Source organism: Solea solea, chromosome 11 (genome assembly GCF_958295425.1).
Source record: "Solea solea chromosome 11, fSolSol10.1, whole genome shotgun sequence".
NCBI lineage: Eukaryota > Metazoa > Chordata > Actinopteri > Pleuronectiformes > Soleidae > Solea > Solea solea.
Genome location: NC_081144.1, coordinates 3,533,711 through 3,559,519, shown reverse-complemented (window position 1 = coordinate 3,559,519; position 25,809 = coordinate 3,533,711). Strand labels below are relative to the sequence as shown.

Here is a 25,809-nt window from a genome sequence, read left to right as displayed (position 1 = left end):
AAACAAAACACCAGGCCCTGAAGCCATCATCAGAAAGAATCAGGCTGTAGCTACAGCTCATTAAACTAAGTATGTTTGCCCTAAATGGAGCCAGTCTAACAGAACAAACAGCCACCGCACAGTCAAAGACAGGGGGGAAAGAAAAATGCTGCCAGGAGCCAGTTCAGTCATTATGCTGTGAAGTCTTTAGAGCTGCAAATCAACAACACAATATGGACTCAGAGGAGAATGTATTCATATTATGGGTACTTATGTAAACTAATCTCAAAAAGGTCTTGAGGGAATATTTATACACGCAGACAATAAAAGCACCTTCAGAGTCCAGTGCATGAATTTTGAGCTCCAGTGGCGAGTCCTCAAGATGCAGCTCTCTGGTGGTCGACACTATTTGTATCTCACTGATGATGTCGACAATAGCATCACAGCGCAGTACCTGTCCCGTAACTGCAAATGAAAAAGGGAAAAAGAACCATAAACAATAAATGGTGTGTGTACAGCACTACAATATTGCACTTTGATTCAACAAGGAAAAGCTCAGAAAATAAACGTCTTGATATTATTAAAAAGGCATGGGAACAGAACTACAAAGGCAGAAATATTATGTTTATTTGGGTCAAAAAACACATAAATCTAAATCCTGGCAAAAACACTTCATAAGTACGGGTGGAATAAGGAAATGAAGATTAAATGCTACAGCATCCTCTGCTCTTGGCAGAGTGTACAATGTGCTCAATCAAGACAAATGTGTCTTTCCTGGTCTGCTAAGTGAGCAGTTGCATGAGTGGCAGATTATATCAGATTAGGCTTTGATAAACCTTAAACAGCTGGAAAGAATAAGCCCCATTTAAAGTCAGTGACTCTGGTCACAGTCAGTCTGACAGTGATTATTTTTTTATTATTACAAAGAGACATTTGAGATGCATCTGCGAGGACCAGTGTGTCTGATTTTCCTGATTACAAAGTAAACGCACACAACGGCCGCTCATCCACAACAGACCAACCGTGCCACAGAGCAAAGAGCACTGTCATCCCTGTCCATAACTTCCATGTGGCCTGTGTTTTAAACTAAGACCACTTCAATAGATTACAGATTTGAATAGATTGTCAGAGTTTCCATTTTTCACGAGATCAATTCTCCAGGCAACTCTATTTCACAAAAACTGGGAGTGCAACAAGTAACCAATGTGAAGTGGTTATCAATCAATGAATGGACCACTGAATCAAAGATCGGCTCTACTTTTGATGTTATAAATTAGTTTAACGGCGGTGCTATGTTGTTACATCCTCACTGCATTTTCAAACTCTCATAAAATACTTAAGACATAAGAAAATGAGAAAATGAATGTCTCGGAAATGCTGTTTTACTTTGATATAATATTACCTCATCGCTTGCTCACCGAGCTGACTCACAGAACTGTATCCACTTTGCTCGCCAAGTGAAATTGTAATATTAATTTTGCTCTCAGTGCTAGAGAGGCTTTGCAAAGTTAATACATTTCAAAGTTTGGCCAAAAAGAGTTGAGTTTTCCTGGTCCTGGGTCCTGGGTGTGTCTGAATGACTTCACTTTACATTTACAAGGTCAAAAAGGTTTGTTCATAGATTAGGCCTCAAGTTTTTTTTTTTTTACTAACTACCTAAGGAAACACAATGTCAGGTAGATAGTCATGAAATGATTCATGTGTCATAAAATGAAAAAAAACAAAAACATTATGTCGTCATCTATCCGTTTGAAGGTGGTTAGGGTTAAGGGTTAAACCCTTCTAAATCGTCATTGATAAAGAATGTCTACATTAAACAAATAATTGTATTGCATTAAAATCCTATTGAACTGTTCACATAATAAAATGTACCTTCCCTGAATCTCATAGTAGCCAATGTATGTACATATGCAGTACATACAGTACTACCCACCAATTGTCCTTTATGCTAGACTCTCTTTGTGTCTCTCAGTGTAGTGGTGTTTTGTTTTCATGTTGCCCGGGCTACATTACCACACTGCACATTGGGAGGTGGGTTTTTTTTTTTCAAGACAGATGGAGGCAATGACATTGTCGGACTAGTAAAGCGTGACAGCAAGTCAAGACAGTCAAATTTGGTTGTGCCATCCTCTTCCCCGTGTCTCACTCACAACAACAGCATGTGAACGTCGAGTGAGCAGAGGCGAGAATGAGCGCTGAAAGCGAGGAGATTGCTAGTTTAAAAAAAAAATTAAAAATAAGGATACACCACCTCGTCAGTATGGCAGTTTTTTGGTTACTTAAAGTCCGACCATAGTCACACCAAGGGCTTATTACTTATTATCAACAAACTTATTCTAACATCTTCATCACTCACACCCCCTGGATTACACGTGCTGTACGGCATCATACTATTTTCCTCTGTGTGGTCTGATTGATAACTGTAGTGATTAAAATAAGAGGATAGTTTATGAGTTTAGAATAAACTTAAAAATATTTTTTTAATTATTATTTTTATTAATTCTTCATTTTAAATAGATCATGAAAAATTATCAATAATTATCGATATCGATCAATATGAAGTAGTTATATCGTGATATGCCTTTCAGCCCTAAAAGAAACCACCAAAAAAATAATCAAGAAATATTTCTGGATTATTATAGTAGTATTGTTCTTACCGACATCTTCAGCCAAGATGATGCTGGTCAGTCTGGAAGGCTGGGTGGAGAGAGCCTGGAGAACAGCTTTCCTGGAGCAGCCTCTGCCTCTCTCTTCATCTACAGCCTGAACACTAGCTACCTCTGGCCTGGTAGATGACCTGGAACCAGACAAAAATTAAAAAAATAAAAAGTTAACATTAGCAATTATCATGATAAATGTCAAACAAACACAGAAATAATTCACACATCTGAGAAAATACACTTTAAAAAGTGACTACGACTGTTATACCTCAATGTGTATAAACATAAACATTTCATCCTTTGTTCTATTGTCATTTAAGAAAGCACAATATTTTTTATTTAATTGTTGAATTGCCCTAGCTTTGATGCACACTTTCAATATAATCAGCTGAACACAAGAATTATAATAAATAGATAAAGATAATAAATAGTGACAAATATCAACATTAACGCAATAATAACCAAGATGACTTTTGCTAGATTTGCCGTCACTGGCTACAGCAAACAAACCATCAATAACCTCCAAGTCTTTTTAACTGACACAAGTTCAGCTTTACTTTTGAACTTGCTGGACCTGATTCTGTCTGTTTGACTCAATCACTATCAGTAAGTTACACACTTTTCATTGTTCACCATCCCTATGCAATGTAAAGACCGAGGTTCAGGATGCAGACAAGTGTGGAAGAGGCAACATTAGCCCCATTAAAAGTCAATGAGCCATGAAAAGATTTGAAACTGTTATTCAAGAAAATTGTTGCAGGGCGTTGCTCTACAGTAAAGCATAATGTAAGATTTGTTCTTTGTGGAAGAAAGGAGATATGAAAATCTGATGTATTTCAGGATTAATCAAATTTAAACAAGTAAATCAAAATGAGTAATGAATAGGGCTGGATAAACAATAGCGGTATGTACTAGAGACGATGCTCAGAATTAGATATTCTTAGTATGTATTGGATATCAGACAGATAGACAGATATCAGATATCAGACAGATAAAAATATAAAGTTCAATACAACTATATATTGCAGGCTTCACTATGCATAGACTGTAAAAATGTAAATAAAAATCATTAATAGTATTTTAGCGGAGTCATATTGTGGGCTATTTATAGAATATTTGTCAAACAGTTAGATAATTATGCTTGGAAATAGCTTGAAAAGGCAAACATTTGTTTGAAAGGTCTTAAATGACTGTATTGACTGTGTATATACACTGTATGTATAGACTGATATCGGTATCGGGAGATACTCAAGTTTGAGATATCGGTATCAGACACGAAAAAAGAGGTATTGTGCCATACCTAGTATTTATGCTTTCAGTATCATGGATGATGTGAATGTTATCAATGTTTCTGATTGGTACAAACACTGGGATCTGAGTCAGTCCAAGAGGAGAGCATTGCTATCTGCTTGTTCAATCAGAATCCACACCTAAAGGCAAATTCCTACAATTGTTTGTCTATTATTTAGTGTCAAACCCTAGTAAGGAATCTATTTCGGGTAAGACATTATGGATACTTGGTAGAACTAGCAATACCAATGCATAGGCTCTGTGAAGAACAATAAAACCATACACAACTATAACGTCTCATACTACAATCAAACTTTGCTCTATTCAACAGGTTAAAGGACAGACTAAAGAGAGACTTGGGTTACATTTGACAGCAGCTGGGTTACAACAATTTATCAGCTCTTAATTGATTACTAAAGTCATGGCTAGCTATTTTAAAAACTGACTAATCTGTCTGAAAGTTTGTAAAATACAGTGGAAAAAAGTTCAGTGACTTTCAGCTTCTTTTTTTTGTTGCTTTTTAGTGGATGGTTGTTTGTCTCTGTGTCCCTGTGATGGACTGATAACATTTCCAGGAAGTAACCTGCCTTTCACCCTATGTCAGGTGGGTTTTATTAAAATGAGTGTTATTAGATATTTATTAAAAACTATTCAGCCCTGGTGTGTGGGGGAGGGAGGGTTTCTCAGGGTTCTCCGGTTTCCTCCCACAGTCCAAAAACATGCAGATTTGGGGATTAGGCAAATTGGACACTCTAAATTGACAGTAGGTGTGAGGGTGAGAGTGGATGGTTGTTTTTCTGTGTCCCTGTGATGGACTGGCAAGCAGTCTAGAGTGTACCCCACCTTTCAACCTATGTCAGCTGAGATTGGCACCAGTGGCCCTGCAACCCCTCATATGGAGGATAACAGTGACAACAGATTTATCATGAAAATAACTGACGGGTATGTATGCAGCACTGGACAGCAAGCATAATGCCTTATTATATTATACACTGCCTGGCCAAAATAAAAGGCCCCACCTAAAAAAAGGGTCACATCGTTGCCTTTAGCTTTGATTACGGCACTCATTCACTGTGGCATTGTTTCCATAAGCTACTGCAATGTCACAAGATTTATTTCCGTCCAGTGTTGCGTTCATTTTTCACCAAGATCTTGTATTGATGATGAGAGAGTCGGGCCACTGAGCAAAGCCTCCTCCAGCACATCCCAAAGATTCTCAATGGGGTTAAGGTCTGAACTCTGTGGTGGCCAATCCATGTGTAAAAATGATGTCTCATGCTCCCTGAACCACTCTTTCACAATTTGAGCCTGATGAATCCTGGCATTGTCATCTTGGAATATGCATTGATGGAATCATCTGATCATTCATTATATTCAGGTAGTGAGCTGACCTAGCACATAATGTTGCTGAACCTAGACCTGACCAACTGCAGCAACACCTTACGTATTTGCTTAGTTAAATCAGGTAGCGACTATTTTTTTTGGCCAGGCAGTGTATATTAAGCTATTGGCTGACTGTAATAGTAAATATCAACTCATAAGTCCAGTAAGACAGTTTTGGACTCACCTGTACAACCTCACCATGTATTGTTTAGTGACTACAAGCCACTAACTGAAGGTGTACTGATTACAGAGTGAGTGTACAGCACTGGTTAAGACATGTGGCGTGAACCACAAGCACCATGAAACATGACACTCCTTTACAAAGCATGCAGGACCCACCACTCCTCCTCCTCAGTTTTACGAGGCAGACTTTAACCGTTTCCTCCACACACTCACCATCTGTAGCAGCCTTCAGTGGTTTCCAGTGTGAAGTTAATTCTTGTACTCCTGGCAAGCGGCAGCAGCACTTTGGGTATATTTAGCTTCGAGCTACCGTTAACTTCGGCGGCAGTTATGAATAACAAAAGCCAACACACCAACACCGGCGTCATATTTCCGCTTCTTGAGATTGCGGGGATTTAGAGTAACGGTCGAATGAATAATAATGAATGAACTATTGAGTTTCTAGCTAAACTTTGTCTGTTATTACCATAGTTTTTTGTCTGTTAGTGTGGCGCGTGTGTGACGTTAATGTAAGCTAACATCGCCACAGAGGCTATTTCTTAATTCAAACCCCACGTTGTCTTCCTGCTCAGAGACAGCAGCCACATGATGATGATAATAGTCCTAGTGTCTGTCCTTCCTGTCCCTCTTGTCCTCCGCTCTGTCTGTCTGCCTGTCTGTCTGCCTGTCTGTCCACGAAGACGCTTTCGGAGCACGCGACACAAATTCAAGTTAGCTTCAAATCTTCCAAGTTCTGCGTTAGCTCACACAGTTAGCACGCGATAGCTCAACTTCAGCATGTTTTGCACAAATACCCGCCATGAGCAATAATTGGACTTCCAGTGTGCATGCCGGGAGTGAAGCTACGTCATGCACAAGGTTGCCACGGACGATGACGCTGTCTCTTAAAGGCACAGTTCACACCAAATGTGTTCACGTCACAGAACCTCACTCATTCACCGAGGTATATCAGACTTAAATATTTCATGGAACAAGTCTGAAATCAAGGATATAGTCAGTCTTGTACCTTAAAGGGAGTAAAAGTCACTTTTTTTTATAATATTATATTTTATATTATAAAAGTCTAAATCTATATGACATTTACTGTACACAAGTATAAAAAAAGGAATTTTCTGGTATAAAGTGTACTTAAGAAGTAAACTTAGAAGTAAAAGTAAAAGTTGCTAGGAATGTAAGCAAAGTACAGTTACCTTACGAAGTACTTGTACTTCGTTACATTACAACACTGCAAGCAGTTTTTTTTTTATTATTTAACCTGTTAAAAAAACACAATGAGAGTACAAATAATGATTTTCTGTTTTTTGATATTCCTTGATTCACTTTGCATCATAAATGTGTTTTCATTGTGCACTTTTTATCATTCTATATCAAAACAAACACTTTAATTATGAAGTTCTGTAAAATATGATCACAAATGTGTTTTGGGTTTTTTTTGATAATGGAGTATCATGATTTAATCTTAGCTCATATTGTCCACCCCACATAAACAGATTGGAGGTTTTTTCTGCCCCCTCCTGACCAGACTAGATGTTCATTGGCCCCCAGGTCTTTTTGAATTTGAGACTCCTGCTCTAAGGACACCCTTTGGGACACTGTCATGTAGGGGCAGTTGAGTACTTCATTGCAGCCTTTTTTGATTGGACGGGCACCCACAGGAACAAAGTTGCAAGGGCACTGCATCACTTTTCTCCACTAGAAAGGCAATCTTTTAGATACAATCCCTTTTGTAAATGTATATTTGGCTTTAGAGGCCACAAATGACACTCATGTTTTTACCACTGTTAGTGCACGCCACAGCATATAAACATACATATCCACACATAAACAAACACAGTAATAGCAGAAACTCAAATATTGTAAGATTGTTAAAACAATAGTTTGCAGGGGTGTTGCAATAGGGTCGGTAGAGCAAGCAATTGCCTGGAGCCACAACCTGAGATGGGCCCCTGATAAACAGCTGGGTCCCTTCTTAAGCTATGCATACACTGTATGGTTTTAGAAATTGTGTTGTTTAACTCCAACTTGCGCCATATCCTGTGACATAAAGTCAAAAATGATTTATGTGCTTATGCTGCACATGTAAAAAAAACAGCGCGTCAGCTCCTGCAGACCATCCTGGTTATTGACAGTTGTCAATAAAGATGAATGAGAAAGCTCCCAGGCACAAGAGCGGCAATGCTAACTAGGCAGAAGTGTGCTGTGTTGTTGATTTGTCAGCTGAAATCACTGTGACATTGAACCGACACTGCTGTGGCGATGTGTCAACATAAACACAAATATTTTTATTCACTGTGATGAGATTTCACTGTTGACGACAAGAGTTCACACAGGAAAACAAATGACTTTCCACATTTTAAACCTGTTTATGATTCACATGTTTGTGTGATTCTGTCTGATTGGTTATATTGTTTGTCGAAATTTTTATTCTACCTTTATTTAACCAGATAAAAGACCCAAGACCTCTTTCACAAGGGTGACCTGGCCAACAATGACAGCAGCTCACGTCATAGTTTATAAAAACAGGGAGATTACAGTTACAAAACACACATTGAAATATAAAAGTGCAAGTAAATAGACAAATACAGTGCAGGAAAAGTATGTTGCCTAAATCCTTTATACTTTGGATCTCATCAGAGCAACCAGTCACTTTTTATTTTTAATGCACAAACACTGGAACTGCAGGTTTATCTTTAATTAGTCAGTCCAAATAATTGTTTTATTTATCTATACTCATGTTTGTGATTTTATTTATTGCTTTATTGACCTGTTTGTTTATTGTCTGTTTTTGAATCTCAATTATTTATGTTCTTTTATTTACCTGCTCATCTGGCCAGTGTAATTAAAAAAAAGGATGTTTTTGTATTGTATTTGTAAATGTGTGGTGGCAGATTATCAATTTTAATCATACAGTGATTATCTATCTAATAGATTTACCTAACCTTGGACAAAAAACAGACATAAATATCAAATATCAAATATCAGCCTTCCCTGCAACTTTGTGTGACTGAAATTAAGGCATTTTAACATTTGGTTAACAAAGGCGACTGAAGAGTATGTGTACAGTACTGTAATTTAAAATGTATTTAACCATCATAATCTTATTTCACCTTTCACTTGGTGGTGCCTTAAGATTAAAAATCTTTCTTTTTCAAGGGGGAAACCAGGCCAGTGTAGCTCTCCATGACAAGGTAAAAGAAATTACACAACAGAAGAAATTTAAAGACAACAGATACACAATACCAAGTCCATCTTAGAGATATCATCTATCATTTTTACACATTTTTGGGTTTATTTACTGACAGGACAGCAGCTTCAACGAGGGGGAGAGAAGTGGGCAGACATGCAGCAAAGGACCTGCAGGGCATCAGCTTTGCCAAGAGAGCTACATGGTGCCCCATCAATGTTTTTAACTAACACTAGGAGCCAACTTCATTTATCTGTATTGCATTTTTTGGATGCATCCATACACAGTTTGGCTGTCTGGATCTTGGGCATCATTTTTTTTTTTTTTTTTTAAACATGCAATGCTCAGCTATTCACCTCTAGGTGTCACTGACAACTACCTGTAAGTTCCTCTCACCCAGGCTTTGATGGCAGCAATGAGTAGGACATGTTTATTTTATTGCAAAAAAGAAAGGGAAATGGCATCAGTTCCCTATAAACAAAGCAAGTGTGGCTGAGGAGAGCAGGACTGAAAATGAGCTGAAAGGCAAACATGTTTGAAGTAGTAATACAGAGTGAAATCACAAACTAAACTCTGAAACCATCTGAAATCTAATTTCCCCCGTCGTCTGTTTGTGAGTGAGGTCACTCTCTGGCATTAAATTCAGATTTGAGACAAAGCAGGAATTGTGAACAGTAATGTTTATTGAACGTTCCGAAATAAATTGGCTGCATACTTTCGGATCCCTCCTCTCATCCGCTTTGAACTCATTACAGCGGTGCCGAGCCTGCGCTTTCTGAGACAGGAAAAATGCACAGCCTGATTAGCAGACACAAATGTGGTCGTGAAAGTGTTTTCACACAACGCCGCTTTGTGCCAAATGTGACATATTGTTTGCGTCATACAGCATTAGTGATAAAAGCCCATCACTGAGTGGTGCAGGGTTCCATCGCATTACAGCATTCACAACAATACACGCTGTATATTCACACTACAGCAGTCTATTTTAAGTCCGTTTCACTTTTTTTGAAAGGTTGAAATAAGATGACATGTATTTCTTAGGTTCAGTAGAGAGTGAAACTTGAGAGGACAACGTTTCTTATATTGTGACAGGGCCTCTCTGTGTGGGCTCCGGTGCCACTCTTGTTTTCATCTTTGTACCAAATCAATAGCAGCGTACGTACAATTGATGTTAGGAGTGAATGATGTAATGTCTGAGACTGTGGAAAACAATACCTGATTGTCACACACTGTGTCTGTGGGCCTTCAGCCCGGGACGCTCAAGTCTAGACAACACACGGGGGCAGTGCCAGGCAGAACTCTTTACAGCTGAATAGATCTTTATTTGATTTCCTCAGTTCAAATCAGACAGTGTTGAAGCTCGGCAAACAACGACTGTCAAAGAAAAGTCCTCCAATGCTTGTAAGACTTTCTTGTCTGAGTTTGTGTGTGTGAGTGTGTGTTTGTGGCAGTTAAATGTCATAACCTTTAAAAAGCAGTGATTGTAGCACATTTTAATCAGCATGTTTCCCTTTAAGGTTGTCCATTCAAATTCCAGTGCATTGTTACTCACTCTTATCTTATGTTGGGTAGTATTACACCATATAATACTATATGAGGAATCAGGAATGTATGTAGATGTATCTGTATGATTATTAGTGAATAGAATAGAATAGAAATCAAGAAAGCAACTACCACAAAAATAGAGGTGCAACATCTGCTCAGTGCAAAAAAACAAGTTTTAAAGAAACACTGGAAACAGTGAAACAGACAGAAGTGGAATATTGGCTCCAGGTCGAGTCAATTTTATTTATATAGCCCAACATCACAAACACAATTTGCTCTAAGGGCTTTACAATCTGGAATCGGTGTCACATACAAATTCAGATGGTATGTACAAACTCCATTAATTAATTATTAATGATTTCCCTCAGACATTTAGTTTAACAAAAAAAAGTTTAATATATATATATATACATACATACATATATTTATATATATACAGTATATATATATGTACATATAAAAATAAATAATAATATTAATGATAATAATAAAAAAAGAAATTCAAATCAAATCTTATAGGTTCATCGTCCATTTTGAGAGCTTGGGCCTGAATGTCATTTATTTTTCTTTCATTTCTGATCAATCTAAATTGTGACTTAAGTGTCCCTCAGCGGTGGCCTGCCTTTCCCTAATCCAGCCTTAATTTCATCAGCTTCTGGGAAACTGACTCAAGTCCAACTGTTAGATCTTCTAGATGTTAGTGTGTGTGTGTGTGTGTGTGTGTGTGTGTGTGTGTGTGTTGTAAGGATAGATGGATGAAAAGAGATGGTCGTAGGAATATTTCACTAAATTAGATAAATACTAAGAAATACTGTTTAAAAAAATACTCACTGTCCACTTTATTAGGTACCTATACAGGACAATGAAATAAAGTAGCAGAAGTGGCACTCAGAGTGTGGTATTCAGCTGACGTAGCATCGTCTGCTTCACACAACATTTTGTTATACCTTACTTGTAGCGATTGGGTATTTTGCAAGTTACTGTTGCCTCTCTATCCATCTGGTCGTTCTCTGATGGCATCAAGGATACATTTCTGCCGATAGAACTGCTGCTCACTGGATATTATCTTTTTTTTGGGTTGTTTTTTTAGACCATTTTCTCTCTGAAAACCCCAGAGACGGTTGTGCTTGAAAATCCCAGTAGATCAGCAGTTTCTGAAATACTCAGACCAGCCCGCCTGGCACCAACAGCCACGCCGTGTTCAAAGTCATTTAAATCACCATTCTTACACATTCTGACGCTAGACGTCGCCTTCTTGACCGCTTCTATATGTCGCAAGTCGCTGCCGTCCGATTGGCTGAAGCCTGAAAACAACATATGTCGCGTATCACATATTTTTTCCCTATATCACAAACGGCCGCAGCTGCTCGGCAATTCCATTTAGTGTCTCCTCATCTGGTATGCATCAGCAGTCACATCCTTCCTGGTGTGATGTTGGGAACTTTTCTTGGCTACCATGCTTGGCTTGGTCTGAACAAGAGGGGGCAGAGGGCCATGGCGCTTACTTAAATGCTTACTCAGTAGCAATGTTCTCAACTGGTATAGGTCAGCTTTCAGTGGAAATGTAATAGGCTTTGGAAGGGTCACCGCTTTAAATAGTTTTGGGAAGTACACAGCTTAACGCCCCCCCTAGGTGTCAGGCACAGTTAAAGCTGCTGTAGGTAGGCATAATAAAAGGTGTTACTATCCAGTGAATTCAGCTTCTGCCCTGAGGTGCTATCTAATGTGTTCCAAGAAATGTAAAAGAGAAAAAAAAACTGCAGGAGGTTGTACTGCCTCGAATGATCACTGTAGTACAATTCTGTGATAAGACCACAGATGTCCAGAGGGACTGGATTCTGCAGTCTGGTGAACTTCATAGCTGATAATGTTTTCATTCTATCAATTATAATGGTGGAGAGAATTATCTCCTTGGTTCTCCCTTGAGAAGTAATTCACCTTTTCATTGGATTAACTTTTTCTTCATAAAAGGGGATGAAACTACAGAGAGGAAGTCTACAGAGCTGTGAATGTAAGTATGAAATCCCTTAATACAATTATATCCAAGCTTTAAACTCCCCCCAACCACCCCTTGCATAGCATAGGTTTTAGGTGGCCGGAGCTGAGTGGGTTTGTGTTTGCTTTCATGATCATGGACAGTGGAGGCAGAATCTACCAAAACACATTTAAAGCAACAACTTCTTCTAACCTTAAAATAACAGCTTCCAAATCACTTTTAATGGGTCACTGACTCGTAAAAAGGGGAGAACGGTGCCTTTTTAATTCCCACTCTGCACCCGAACCTGCTTTCATGGCGTGTTCGCTGCAGCTACAGCGACAGCACGAACCACAGAAGTGACATCGTGTTGCTTCCAGGGTGTTTCAAGAGAGTTCAGGGGGGCTCAGGGAAAAGGGACTTTCAGTTAGGGTACTTTTCACCATAGTGTAGCTGCAGTCACCTGTACTAAACAAATAATAACATTTAAAGGTACATTTTGTAAGAGCGGTATCACATTAAGTCAAAAATGACTGGGTTGTTTCACTAAAGATCAACAGAGTTGGGTTTATTTTAGAATTTAGAATTGCAGGTATGTCCTACAGTCTCTGTTTATGGTTTAGTTTGGTGTTTTGGCTTGTTGCACCTCATATTATTCCACACTGGTTTGCCAGAAGTGTTATTCAAACAGGGAGCTGCATCTGTGGGTCACAAATGTCGACCATTACCAAATTTCAAAAATGCCTCCGCAAGAAAAGTGGCAAATTTTCTCCTGGACAGGTAAGCTATTGAGCTTCAGCCAAGATCCCTCACTGTCTCTCTCTCCCTCTCTCATACATGTCTTTTTCTTTGTCCCTTGTTGTCTTCTCTCATCATGTGATTATTATAATTTTCTGCTGCCCGGAGCAGACACACTTTGACTTTCAATCTACGCCTGTTGCTGACATCAAATGGGTTCACGCTTAATAAAAATGAAGCACATGGTGGGACAGTTATGCATATGTACAGTACGTCATGCATGAACACTGATGTAACTCTGCGTATAAGTGCAGCTCTGTATTAATGTATTCTGGAAACCACGTTCTTCAGTGTACATATTCAAACTCTATAGGTTGATATTGTACATATTTTACAGACATCACCTCTGAGAGCTTCTTCACCAAACTGCCTTTGCTGCAAACTAATGTAATGAGTTGTTACTGGGGCCCCCGAGCAGACGGTTGCCTGTTTGGCCTCTTGTTGCAGCGCCCCTGCTAACCATTCAGCACTCAAACATATTTACACATCACATAAACTGTAGAATTAATAGCACACCTTGAGTGGATTTGTGACATTACATGATATTACAACTGCCTCTCGACAATTTTACTATACACCATATAATATTTGAATGTACTGAGAGTATTTATTGCCACAGGCGAAGCGGTCTAACCCAGCTCAGAGCTGCAGCCCAGCCTCAGCAGACACGCCGTTTAACTGCGGCCTGGAAAGTCTTTACAAGGCACAGGTGGGAAGTCACTTTCACCACATTTCATTTGGGTCCTAATTTCCCACGGTGCAACACCCCCCGTGGAGCCACAGTCTTTGCTGGTTTACTTTAAAGTCTTCCTTGCTTTACCTTCACATGGAAGGTGCAGCTTTGCAATGACTGAAAACATGGACCAGCTTCTACCACTTTATTCTCATGAGGGTCATGGGGGCCACTGGTGCTGTACACCCTGGACAGGTCGGAGACAAACAATTAACCTATGGTCTATTTGGAGTGTCCAATTTGTCTAATCCCCAAACCTGCATGTTTTTTTGGACTGTGGGAGGGAACCGGAGAACCCGGAGAACCCCCCCCCCCCCCCCCCACCTTTAGTTTTGTTTAAACCTTTAACTTGTTGCAAGAACTTCTTAGAAGTCCTTGCAAAATCACTCATGGAATGAAGATTTACAGGCCTGAGCCGTGCACTACGTCAATCTAGATTGCCCCACGCTCCACCTCTGAGATCTAACAAAGGCCGAGGCCACATCCACCTGTTTAAACAAAGACAGGCGAGCGGAGCAATGTCTCACACAATGGACAGATAACATTAACACCTGCTGTTTTAAGAGGCCCGAGAAGACAATGATGTCACGATCACAATTGGTTTTAATGAAGAATATCAAGGCTGTGCAATCATCAAAAGAGCTGAGGCAAGAATGACTTCACTCCGCTCCGGGGGAAAATAACAAACACGGCACATTTTGCACATTTAAACTTCAAAATTAAATTCAATATTCCACGTGTGGAATGGAGAACGTGCCCATTAGGTAGATTATCGTGAGACTGGAGTGGACGAGGGCAATTGCTAGTGGCATAAGTCACCATTCAAACATGCATGAATGAGGAATTACAACAGCGTGGGGTGCAATTACTTCTCCCAAATAAGTGCGTGTCAGATGACATTATCTCGCGGGCTGTGAGCCATTACTGCGCCGAGGCTTTCTAACCCCACAGGAGTGAGGAGAGGTCAACTACTGTGGGGGGAAACATGCCATTTGGTGTCTGCCTGCAACATTAGGACATCTCTCTGGAGCGGAGAGGGAGGGCGTGGACCATTCAGCGAGGCATTGAGGCACTTAAGAACTCATTTCAGAGGGTTTTCTTTTCTTTTTTTTTTTTTTTTTAATCATCGCATGATTTATTTAAAAAGTACAAAATCCATTAGTGAAATCAGCGTCTACGTCGTAGCTGTTGAAACGACACATTCTGAAGTCGTCCAGTGTGTATCGACAGACATGTTACTGCAGGTGGTCATGTGTAATGTGTGTGTGTCATGGAATATTTGTCATTTAAGCAACATCTGCTGAAGAAAGACCTTAAATTGCTTTGATGACTTTACTATCTTGCCATTCTGAGGTTCAGCAGCTGGCTAAAAGGGATAGTTCATGTTTTTTATACGAGGTATTCATGCACTATCAACACTTAGCTGCCACTGTCGTTTCCATGGACCAGGCGCAAAAAAACAGCTGATTTCTGACAATTAACAAAAGGCTCATCGAGAGTAATGTTTGCCGCTTTATCTCACTGTTGGTCAGTCTTTTCCGGCTGGAAACCAACGTTTGTAAACAGCTCAATTTCCTGAACTAAAGTCCATAGAGAAAATCAATGTTTTGAGCTCGCAGCCACACAGGAGGCTGCTCCACTACTGCTGCCTCGTTTGGTGAGTTTATATCACTTTAGCAAATCCCAATGAAGGATTTCAAACCCCGGAGTCAGGAGATAACACATTTGGACTTAACGATGGAGGCAGCAGCGTTAGTAACATTTGCTGTGTGCTGTGATGTCAAAAAAATGCTGGTTTTCCTCCATGGACTTTGCTGCAGTAGTAAGGGGTAAACAAACTTGAGGGTTTTTTGAGATATCATGGACTTAAGTGAAGTGGTTAGTGCCAGCAGCCATGTTTTCAGTGGCAGCGAGTGTCACTGTCGGTGTTGATAATGTGTCAATACCACACACAAGCCCTGAACTATCCCTTTAAGAGCAGGGCTGTAGAGAAAAGTGATAACAGCTACTTAAGGGATAACGCGACCACTTAAGTCATGTATCTAGGTTATCAATGATCATATGAGTAGCTACAATTTTGGCTTAATCAGCAATTGAAATTGTGATTTTTTTTTTCAACTATGAAAAATAACTGAACACATGAGATAAGTTTAACGTCAGAAAGTTCTGAATGAACCACAGTTTTACACAGAAGAGCCACAATATTCAACTCAACACAGTTTTCAACAGAGAATTCAAGATCTTCAGCTGAATTTTGAACAATAGTTTAAGATCAAACATTTCATTCACTAAACACAGACATTTACGGATCTTCATGACGAGTGACTTGTGCATGAATGAACAAAAAAGAGCCAATAATGGGACCAGTGACCATCTCTGTCATTGATTAGTCAAGGGAGACCCCTAAAACAAAGTGGTCAGTGGCCGTGGTGCCCCCTTCTGTCCGGCTGATCTGTCTATTTATGCACTGAGGCTGCTTTTTGTCTTTGGTATTCATCACACGCAACAGATAGTAAATTGAAAATGTTAACTTTAGTCTATTTAGAGCACTTGTGTACAATTAAACCACCAAACGCTGAGGTTGGCGTCCATTTGGCAGTTAAGGGGTAAAGTTAAGAGAGACTGAGCGGCTGAACCTCTTACTGCTTTGAGATTAACTTTAACGTTGTCTGAACCCCCGCTCTGACCCGCTCCACTTGTATTTTATTTTAAATATTGGACAAAATCCAGAAAAAGGGGAAATTTCTCTTGTTTTTCCTGCATCTTGGCCAGGTCCAGATCAATAACCTGTAGACTTCACAAACCTGGATATAGTCCCAGATTAGCTGTATATTAGGCTGTAGATTATTTAAAACATTGTTTCCAGTTTGTGAAAATGCAAAAAAAAGAATTAAAAAAAAAGTTTAAAAAAGGGACTTTTCTATGGTTTTTCTGCATCTAGACCACATCAGACCAGGTTCAGATCAAAATTCCAATGCCTAATAAAGTCGTTTTTATGAGTTTGGCAGGAGATCAGCCTATAATAATGGTGAAAGTAGTAGATATTGTAAAAGGATTATTAAAAGACACGATCATTGCGTCACCACTGTCATTTTTCTAAGATAAGACACTCACAGCACTTATTTTCCACTTACGTCGCTGCATGTTAAGTCATTTCTCGTAGAATGGATGATTACAAAGCAGGGAAAAAAAAGGGGGGGGGGCAACAGGAGTCCTTTCGAAAGAATTGGATGTCATGCAGTGGAAGTCTGGAAGTCTGTCCCGCCCTCCCTCTCCCCGCGAGGGCGCTTCCACCACTCCAGCCTCCCAAAGTCGCAGTCAGGACACAAACTTTACGCACGACTTTTCTTCAGGAGCTCACCGGCACTGAAGGATCACAGACGCAAGGTAGGAATGTGGCTTTGATAGATTTGATTTAGATTTATTTATTTATTTATTTATTTGTTTATTTTAAAAAGAAGAGGGAGAGACTCTGAATGGACATCATTAATATATTTGTCTGAGGCTATTTCGATGTCCACTTGGCAGGTCCGACGGGACAGTATGTATAAATTTAGACTGCACACTGCTGCGTGATCTGGATTATTTTTGAGTTCGAATCATGTTTATTATTTGACATGTTGTTGTGGTGGGTGTCGTCTCTGGTTGCGTCATGACAACACGGTGAATGAAATAATAATGTGGACTCCATTTCCACAAATATGTGCGTAATAAGTTCAAAATGTGGAATAATTCACCGGTGTGATCATGACACATCATTAAATGCTGAAGTGAACACATGGAACAGGCAATAAAATACGCAGGGATTTGACGTTTCAGCGTAGTCGGTGCCCGGGGGACAGTGTTTTTTTTGTTGTTGTTGCACGTGCGCGTGTCCCCGTGCGTAAAAGGATAAAGGTCACACACACACACACACACACACACGGACAGAGGACATTACATTGAGTTACAGTCATTTCATGGAGACTTTCTCTAACCCTAACCTCATCCTCACCATATACAGCATGCCCTCACCTTAAATACAGTAATTGACATGGTAAGGACTTGTGACTGTGTACCAGACCCCACAACACGAGTAATTAAAACCCTAATCTGAACCGCCACCACAGTTCGGATCTGAGCACTAAACTTAACCAGTTCCTCACAAAATAGGTTCTGCCTTAAAGAGGAGCAGGTTTTTGGTCTCCATGAGGACTACACTGGTCCTGGCAATGTCAGTGTTTATGCAAGAAAGTACACACAGTTGCTGTTTGAAATACTTTGCAACACTTTCCCTGAACTGAAAGCTGTACAAACAACCAAAAACACTCTCTTTTTTTTCATTCACAAGGAAACAGAAACTTGACATGTTTCTGGTTTGGGGGTTCATGTTCTGTGTTAAATGCTGTGAATGTTATACCAAAACATAAACAGTGAGTTTGGAGTTGTGGTGTTTTATGGCTGCACTCGTACAGCAGCTCTGTGAAGGAGAAAAAAAAGACCCTGCAGGACCTGGTGAAATGATTTTGTGCCCACAGCACACAAAGACATCATTGATTCTCCTACACGGAGCTGCGGTGCACTTTGTGTTTTGTGGCTTCGCCTGGATTAAAACAGAAGGCAGAAATACAGATGTTTGCTTTCATGACCCGTGCCCCCATTGTGGTGACCTCTTGGTTTTTATTTTTACTTTAAATTAGAGGCAGCGTGTTTTTCGCTGAGCAAATTGAATTAGATTCCCCTTATTTTCTCACCGCACAATCTGGCACATTGACTGAAAGTCATTGCTTTTTAAGTCACACCCGTGGATTTGTAGGTGCCGTGTGCTAAAGCAGGATCTCCACACTTCCAATAAACACAACTATGGGCTGTTTCTAGTGAAGACAAAATCATTCTGTATACAGCTGCAGCTCTTTGCTGGGAAGCTTTTCCAAGGACACAGAGTTAAGGGACTTTAGAGGGGAAAAATGTGATAAGGAAATACACTGTGTCAACATGTCAAAGTGTTTAGAAACTTCACTGGGAAATGTCTAAAGTTTATCATAAAGATTTTTGATTTCATCCCTTGTCACATGATCTAAATTGCACAAGTGCAAAAGAGGAAGGGGGAAAAAAGAGACAGATTTGCTCACGATAACAATACATTTACATGAAATCATGAATCTTTCTGTGACGGAAACCGTTTATGCTCCATCGGCTACTTCTTTACACTGAGATGTCACTGTGTTGCACAATCGTTCCGTGAAAGCAGACAATTTAATTGGAATTTTATGAGACTTAATCCACATAAGCAGGTTTTATGCTCGGCACAATGTGGCAAAGTATAACATTGTTCTAGAAGGGAGGGTCTGTTATTTCATAGCTGTTTTTTTTTCTCTCTCTCCAACAAATGACAATTTTTGTTGCGTTATTATTGTACATTTTTCCCTCAGTCAGCTTGACTTTTAGCCAAATTTCCATTCATGTGCAATCAAACAGAAATCACAGCTTTTCTTTGCCTGTGGTGCCAAACAAGTAGGCACGGAAAATGCGCTTTTGGCAGCTGGACAAACTTAAGCAGACAGGTTATTAAGTTAAAACACGTGTTTTGATTGAACAACAGTAAAATAATGACCTGTTTTTGGAGCTGAATCATTAACCACTGTTTACTTTCACAGGCACAAAGACACAACATTCTGTTCTCACCTGGAGTTAAATTGAGCCTGAAGACAAGTTTACTGAAGAACTAACTTGGAATACTTTTTTTTTTTTTGTTAAATACAAAAATGAACATTCAAAAGGCAGCGTTGTTTGTGAGTTGGGCGATTCTGTGCGTCGACGTCTGTCTGAGCCAGAGAGACTGCGCAGGTGTGGACTGTCCTGCTCTTCAGAACTGCATTGAAACCGTTTCAGAAAAGGGCGCCTGCTGCACCACCTGTAAGCAGAGAGGCTGCACCTGCGAGGGATACCAGTACTATGACTGCGTCCGGGCAGGGTTCCGGAAGGGGAAAGTCCCAGAGAGGGAGTCTTACTTTGTGGATTTCGGAAGCACCGAATGCTCCTGTCCCCAGGGAGGAGGCAAAATAGGCTGCCGGTTTATTCCGTGCCCTGAAATTCCCCCCAACTGCATTGATATTTTACAACCTGCAGATGGCTGCATGCAGTGCGGGCGAATTGGCTGCGTGCACGGCAGCAAGAAATATGAAGCAGGACACTCCTTTCAGATGGAACAGTGCCAGGTTTGCCACTGTCCAAATGAAGGTGGGAAGTTAATGTGTTCACCCATCTCTGGCTGCGACCTCCAAAAGGTCAATAACCCAACATGGGTGAGAAAGACAGAAAACAACAACCCTTCGAGGGGTATTAACAGTCGCCACAGCGGCCAACAAACAAGGCCCGTAGAACCCTTTCCCAAGCTGGCAGTGGGGAACACTCTACCGCTGTATAAGCAGGACCCACCCAGTTTTGGCACAGAGGATTATGACTACACACTTGCAGAACCGACATCTCCCACAATCCCAGATCTGGCCCAGCCACTGGAATCTACTACAGTACCACCAGCTCACCCCGAGTCAAGTTCCACTTCCTTCAGCTCTCATGATGACAGGAGACATGAAATGAGAGAAAAACAACAAAACCAGAATCCAGCGAGGAGCAGCGAGGAGGATGAAGTCACTCATAACGCTGGTCCAACCACCGCAGGGGCCCAGACCAAAAAAACACCACTGCTAACAACTACTAGTAGCACACAGACGGCGACCACAGAGAACCACAGCCTGCTGCAGGAAATTAGTCAAACGACCAGTAGACATAACAGTGACGGGCACAGAGCGGTGCAGGACGCTGTGAGAGACGCAGCACACGCAGCACACGCCAACAAAACTGGCAGGCACTTCAGCCATCACAAACGCAGCGACGGTCACGCCGCAAATCATGACAGCTCCCACTTCGGCACTCACAGAGGACATGTGGAGCAAAAGCAGACGCTCGGTAGAGAGGAGCAGGCCTCGTACCCCACCGTCCAGTTCCGTCCTACACACAGAGCCCCGGTCAGGATGAAAGAGGAGGGTGAGCAGCCTCTACGACAGCCCCAGACCCTCCACAACTACCAGTCCCAGGATGTGGAGGGAGACGCTCAAGGTAAGAGCTGCGACAAATTGTGATCAGCAGGTTCCAAACTCTTTTTGTGGACCAAAATAAAATCATATCCATTTATGTTTGTACAGTTTGCTGCTGTGACGTCACAATCAGTACAACACCCTCTATACTTAGACCCTTTGTTAGACCCTGAGGGATCAACAGAGGAGGGAACCCTTTAAAGCAGAGGGTGTCAAACGTGAATTTGTCCTTTTTTTAACTTTTTACACACCAGTAGTGAACACACACAAGCCAGGCGCAGGAGCAGAGGACAGCACATAACTGCGCCCGGGGCAAACAATGGGGGATTGGGTGCCTTGCTCAGGGGCACCCCAGGCCCTGGCCCTTCCCGGGATTCTCACAACTCATAGTTTGCCTCTGTGACATCACAATCAGTACAACGCACTCTGTCCTTTGACCCTTTAGTTAGACCCCTGAGGCTCAACAGAGGAGGGAACCCTTTAAGGCAGGGTTGTCAAACATACGGCTTCACGGGCCATAATTGGCACACCAGAGGGTCCAATCTGGCCCTGAGGATGAATTTCTTAGAATCCAATTATAACGTGAAATAGTATATTTTTCAGGTACAGACACCTGTACACTTTTGCAAAAACATTCATTAAATGTAAAAAAAGGGAAAATATAGCTTGTTTATAGATTATTATGCTATTATTTTAGCAGTCTGGCCCACTTGAGATCAAATTGCGCTGTATGTGACCCCTGAACTACAATGAATTTGACACCCCTGCTTTAAAGTTTGGATAAATCCATGGAACAACAACAAGAAAGGACAGTAATGATAGTATGTGATGATGTATTGACTACAGTACACATTAGGGTTGAGCTGCTATGATTCGCAGTAATGACATTGGTCCAATACTGGCCACAAATCATAGGATCTGATATTGGAGAAAAAGAAAGAATGAGTATCAGCAGAAGTGTCTCATTAACATCTAAGCTGTTTAAAAGAGGCAAAGGATGATACAGGACTGATATCAAGGTTGTGGTAAAGGTATCATTGTCACTATCAGGTACAAAAGAAAGTGATCATGAGTCACCTTGAGTAGGTCAAGGTCAAGGTCAAATGTATTTGAAAATGGTGATATGAGGCCGGTCATCTTCCTCTCCCTCCTCTCACATCCTGTCTTTTCAGGAGAAATTCATAATCGCTCTATTCAAGCTGGCAGCGGTCCAGGAACAACAATTGAATGCAAAGTCTGTTTTCTCTGGATAACATTTATCTACCTTATTGAGAGAAGAGAACAACTAGACTTAGCATGTTTCCGTTTCTCCGCAGGTGCGTGAACAAGTGAGACTCGGACATCTCATTCTGAAATGGGACGTTTTATACTGTATAAAAATGCGGCCATATTTAGTAGAAGTAGATTCTTCTTCTTCTTTTTTAATTCACCTGGAAGTTACAAAACATCTTACACCACATCAATGACAACAAAATCAGATTAATAATCAGGATAAAAAGTGCATAATAAAGATATAAATCATAGCACAAAGCAGCAGTAATGACAAAGTAGTTAATCATAATCTTTTAGCCCGATGTGATACAAGGAAACCTAACATGTTTCTCCCTGGAATTCAGAGGAGTTGAATCATTAATGAATGAAGTGTCTGAGCCTGGTCATTTCCTCCTCGTGACCACTGCACTGACTGAAGTACTAAAGATTAGGATTTTATTTTTGGAGAACTCTCTTACTACACACAGTGTCGTTAACCTACTTTACAACCTATGATTTCTGTTGAGACCTGCCACGTCTTTTCTTTCCTTTCAGCACCGGGGTCAACATAGGTATGCATAGAATATATGCAGAATGCATATGTAAGGGGTTTCTGTGTCAGTGAACTTCAGACGCTGAGAATATGCGTTTAAAACAAACCGTTTTCTGCATTTCGTTACATGTGCACACATTAAAATGTCTGTTACATTCAAATGATTTCTTCTAGTTCTCATCATGCTGATGAAGCCGATCAGCTTCACATATCTGTGTGTTTCTCAGTGACATTCCCGCGCTGCACAGAGGAGGTGATTTGTTTAATGTCGAGACTGAGCGAGGCAACAGCAGCACGGTGCTCGTGAAATGAGACGCCTGCAAACAGGTTGGAGTAAGACTGAAAACACTAAGACGTGCTGATGAAGTTTCACAGGAGAATTCTCCTCCTGTCCCTCCCTGCGCTGCCGGTGTATGGTGTAAACACACACTTGCTTCCTCAGTCAGGTCTGATAGTTTTGCTTGATTTTATTTATTCATTATTACATCAACAACAAGAACAAAATCATACAGTTACACAGTGCAGCTTGAAAGAAGACGAGTGTCAGTTCAAGTCTGGATAAGAAAAGATAAGATAGCTTTTTATTTATCTCACAGTGGAGAGAAAACGGCGTTACAGCAGCTCAACAATAGATAATCAACAACAAATAAACAATATACAAGTAACTAGGATAAAAATTATTTACATATATATATAAATATAAATATAAATATAATATAAATATACATATACATATGTAATAAGGTGCAGTTACTCTCGGTAGTAAAAATATACAATGAATGTAAACATAAAAAGCATAAAAGACTCTCATCTTGTAAAGAAATGTATTTATTCAGTGCAAAAACCACAACTATTCTACATCATAGATGCATTATGATTGAATCCAGCTCAGTTGTGGGATGGGTTTGTAATGACCTTGAACTCTGCGGTTGCTGCTTCTCCGTGCGTGTGTGTGTGCAAGTTCACTGGTGAAGGTCAAAGTGAAGCCTCTCCAAAGCAGTGACATGTTAACACAGCTCCGGCTGATAACGCCTGCTCTCAACACTTTTAGCCGACGACGACAAAGTGATCTGAAGAAGAAACGAGAAGGCATGATATGGAGCTGCATTTTTCTTTAAACAAATGATTTTACCTTTCAGGCAGTAACTACCTCTCTTATTTTGCCCGCTCTCTTCCCAGCCAGACACGGTGTGTGTGCTCAGAAGGGGGGGATGGGATTGTTTAGGCTTTCTGATGCTGGGCTGGACGTGGTATAGGATTTCTTGGGGGGGGTTGTACCTGTGAGCAGCATAATACCCATGTGATGAATGAGAGCACTGTTGTGGCTTGATTGCCAGACGCTACTCGCTGCTCCCCCATGAGCCAATGTGATTACCTGTCTCCCGTGAGGCCGCTGGTTTCCCAATCTTCCTAGTAATCGCCTCATCTTGAAGAACACCTCCACGTACACACGCTCCGCTCACTAACTTCCCCTCCCCATTTGACCAAACACCAACCGCGCCGTCGAAGGCAAACTATTAGATGGGTATAAGTTGATTTAGCACATGTCTGAAGGATAATTACCATCTCCGGCGCTTGTTTTTTATCAACAGCGGCGCTGTCACGACATGCTGCACATGGGAGTGGACTGAGCAGATGTATAATTTTCCTGTAGGATGAAAAGGAGGGTGAATTCCAGAGCGAGGGCCGTGTGAGAGTTCACTCCTCGAGTGCCGCTGCCGCGAGGATCGCCGCTAACAACCCAGCTCACTCTGGTTAGTCTCAGGGGGCCTTCCAGGTCACTGACAGGAAATGTTGTCGTTATCTCTCATCTGTAACGTGTCTACGCTAAAAAAACAACAACAAACGCCCCGATCCGCGTTTTACCCTGCTCTTATAAATAAATAGAAAAAAAAACAAAACAACATCTGCTCCAGAAGCAGAAAGCCGCTCATAAAAGAAACCCATAAGTAGAGGGAGATTGGCGATAAATTGGAACAAAAAAACAGACTTGCCTCTTCCACTTCTGCAATTAGCGTTCAGGCAGATGTTTTCAGACTTACAACACAAGGAGTCACTGGTGTTTTCTCCTCCTCCAAATACCAAACACACTTTCTCATGAATATTATACTTATGCTCCACTGATATAACGATTCCTAATGCAGAAAACAGTGACTTTCTGAAATGGGGAACTTGAAAACCACCAATTAGGTCATGTTATTCCTCAGTGTTTTCATTCATCTGGTCCAGGATTCGTAAGTAAGTTGGACGGATCTCCTCTGGCAAGAACTCAGCAAATTTCCTGTGTTCATGTGTGTGTGTGTGTGTGTGTGTGAACATACTCTGGAATATATAAATGGAATCATAAATCAATGGGAATCAGTCTCACATTACAGCACTGTGGAGCACAATTAGTCTGAGGCATGAGGTGGAATATACCTCAGTAAGTTTATTATTTATCATGCAAAAGAAGAAAGTTACAACAGAAGCTTTATTTGTATAGCACCTTTCATAGAGAGGAAAATAAAATCTACAAAGCAAATACAGCAATGAAACACAACATTTTAACTTTGAAATAAAACAAAAGATGCAAATAAAACAGTAAAATAAAACACGGGGTGGAATAAAATAGAAAAAGGCCAGAGTCAAGAGGTTAAAACTCAGTTTTGACTTTAAAATAAACTAAAAATGCAAATAAAACACCACACAGAGTGGAATAAAAAGGATCTATAGTTGAAGGCGAGAGTAAAAAAAAGAAGATAAGTTTAAAGCTCATCTCTCTGTGTTTCTCAGTATAGTGATTAGATCTCGTTGCCTCACACTGAGTGGACTGATTTGTTTTATGTCTAGACAGCAACGTAGCGCTGATGAAACCAGACGGCTGCAAACAGGTCGGTGTACGACTGAAAACACCGCCAAAGGTTTCAGTGGTGAATTCTGCTTCTTATCCTTCAGCAGTTTGACAGGATAACTGCTTCTTACCCCCGCCTGCCTCTGCACTGACACTGTATGGCTTCAAGAATCCAAACCTAAATCGCACAATAACTCAAAGCACCCACTGGTGACAAGCCCGGACGGTGTGTGTGTGTGTGTGTGTTTTAGTGTCCGTGTTATCTAACCACAAACAGGCGTAATTGAAACGGAGGTTGCTCTTAAAACCCATGAAAGACCAAACGCGGACCCTCCAGGGCTTACGACAGCTAATAGCCCCGTAAGACAG

The 25,809-nt window shown here is 40.7% G+C and overlaps 2 protein-coding genes across 3 annotated transcripts in view; one reads left to right on the top strand and one right to left on the bottom strand.

The window, feature by feature from the left end:
* nup210 (nucleoporin 210) overlaps positions 1 to 6,336 on the bottom strand; it is a 32,773-nt gene extending 26,437 nt beyond the window's left edge. For both annotated transcript variants that reach the window (XM_058642257.1, XM_058642258.1), the window contains exons 1-3: positions 5,709 to 6,336; positions 2,637 to 2,776; positions 313 to 444 (exon numbers count right to left, since the gene is read on the bottom strand). In XM_058642257.1, coding sequence (XP_058498240.1) covers positions 313 to 444; positions 2,637 to 2,776; positions 5,709 to 5,863 — 427 coding nt within the window. In that variant the 5' untranslated portion in view covers positions 5,864 to 6,336. The remainder of the gene's footprint in view (positions 1 to 312; positions 445 to 2,636; positions 2,777 to 5,708) is intronic.
* Positions 6,337 to 16,970: 10,634 nt separating this feature from the next.
* LOC131468234 (fibulin-2-like) overlaps positions 16,971 to 25,809 on the top strand; it is a 33,201-nt gene continuing 24,362 nt past the window's right edge. The window contains exons 1-2 of the mRNA XM_058642267.1: positions 16,971 to 17,117; positions 19,367 to 20,828. Of these exons, the coding sequence (XP_058498250.1) occupies positions 19,475 to 20,828 (1,354 nt within the window). The 5' untranslated portion in view covers positions 16,971 to 17,117; positions 19,367 to 19,474. The remainder of the gene's footprint in view (positions 17,118 to 19,366; positions 20,829 to 25,809) is intronic.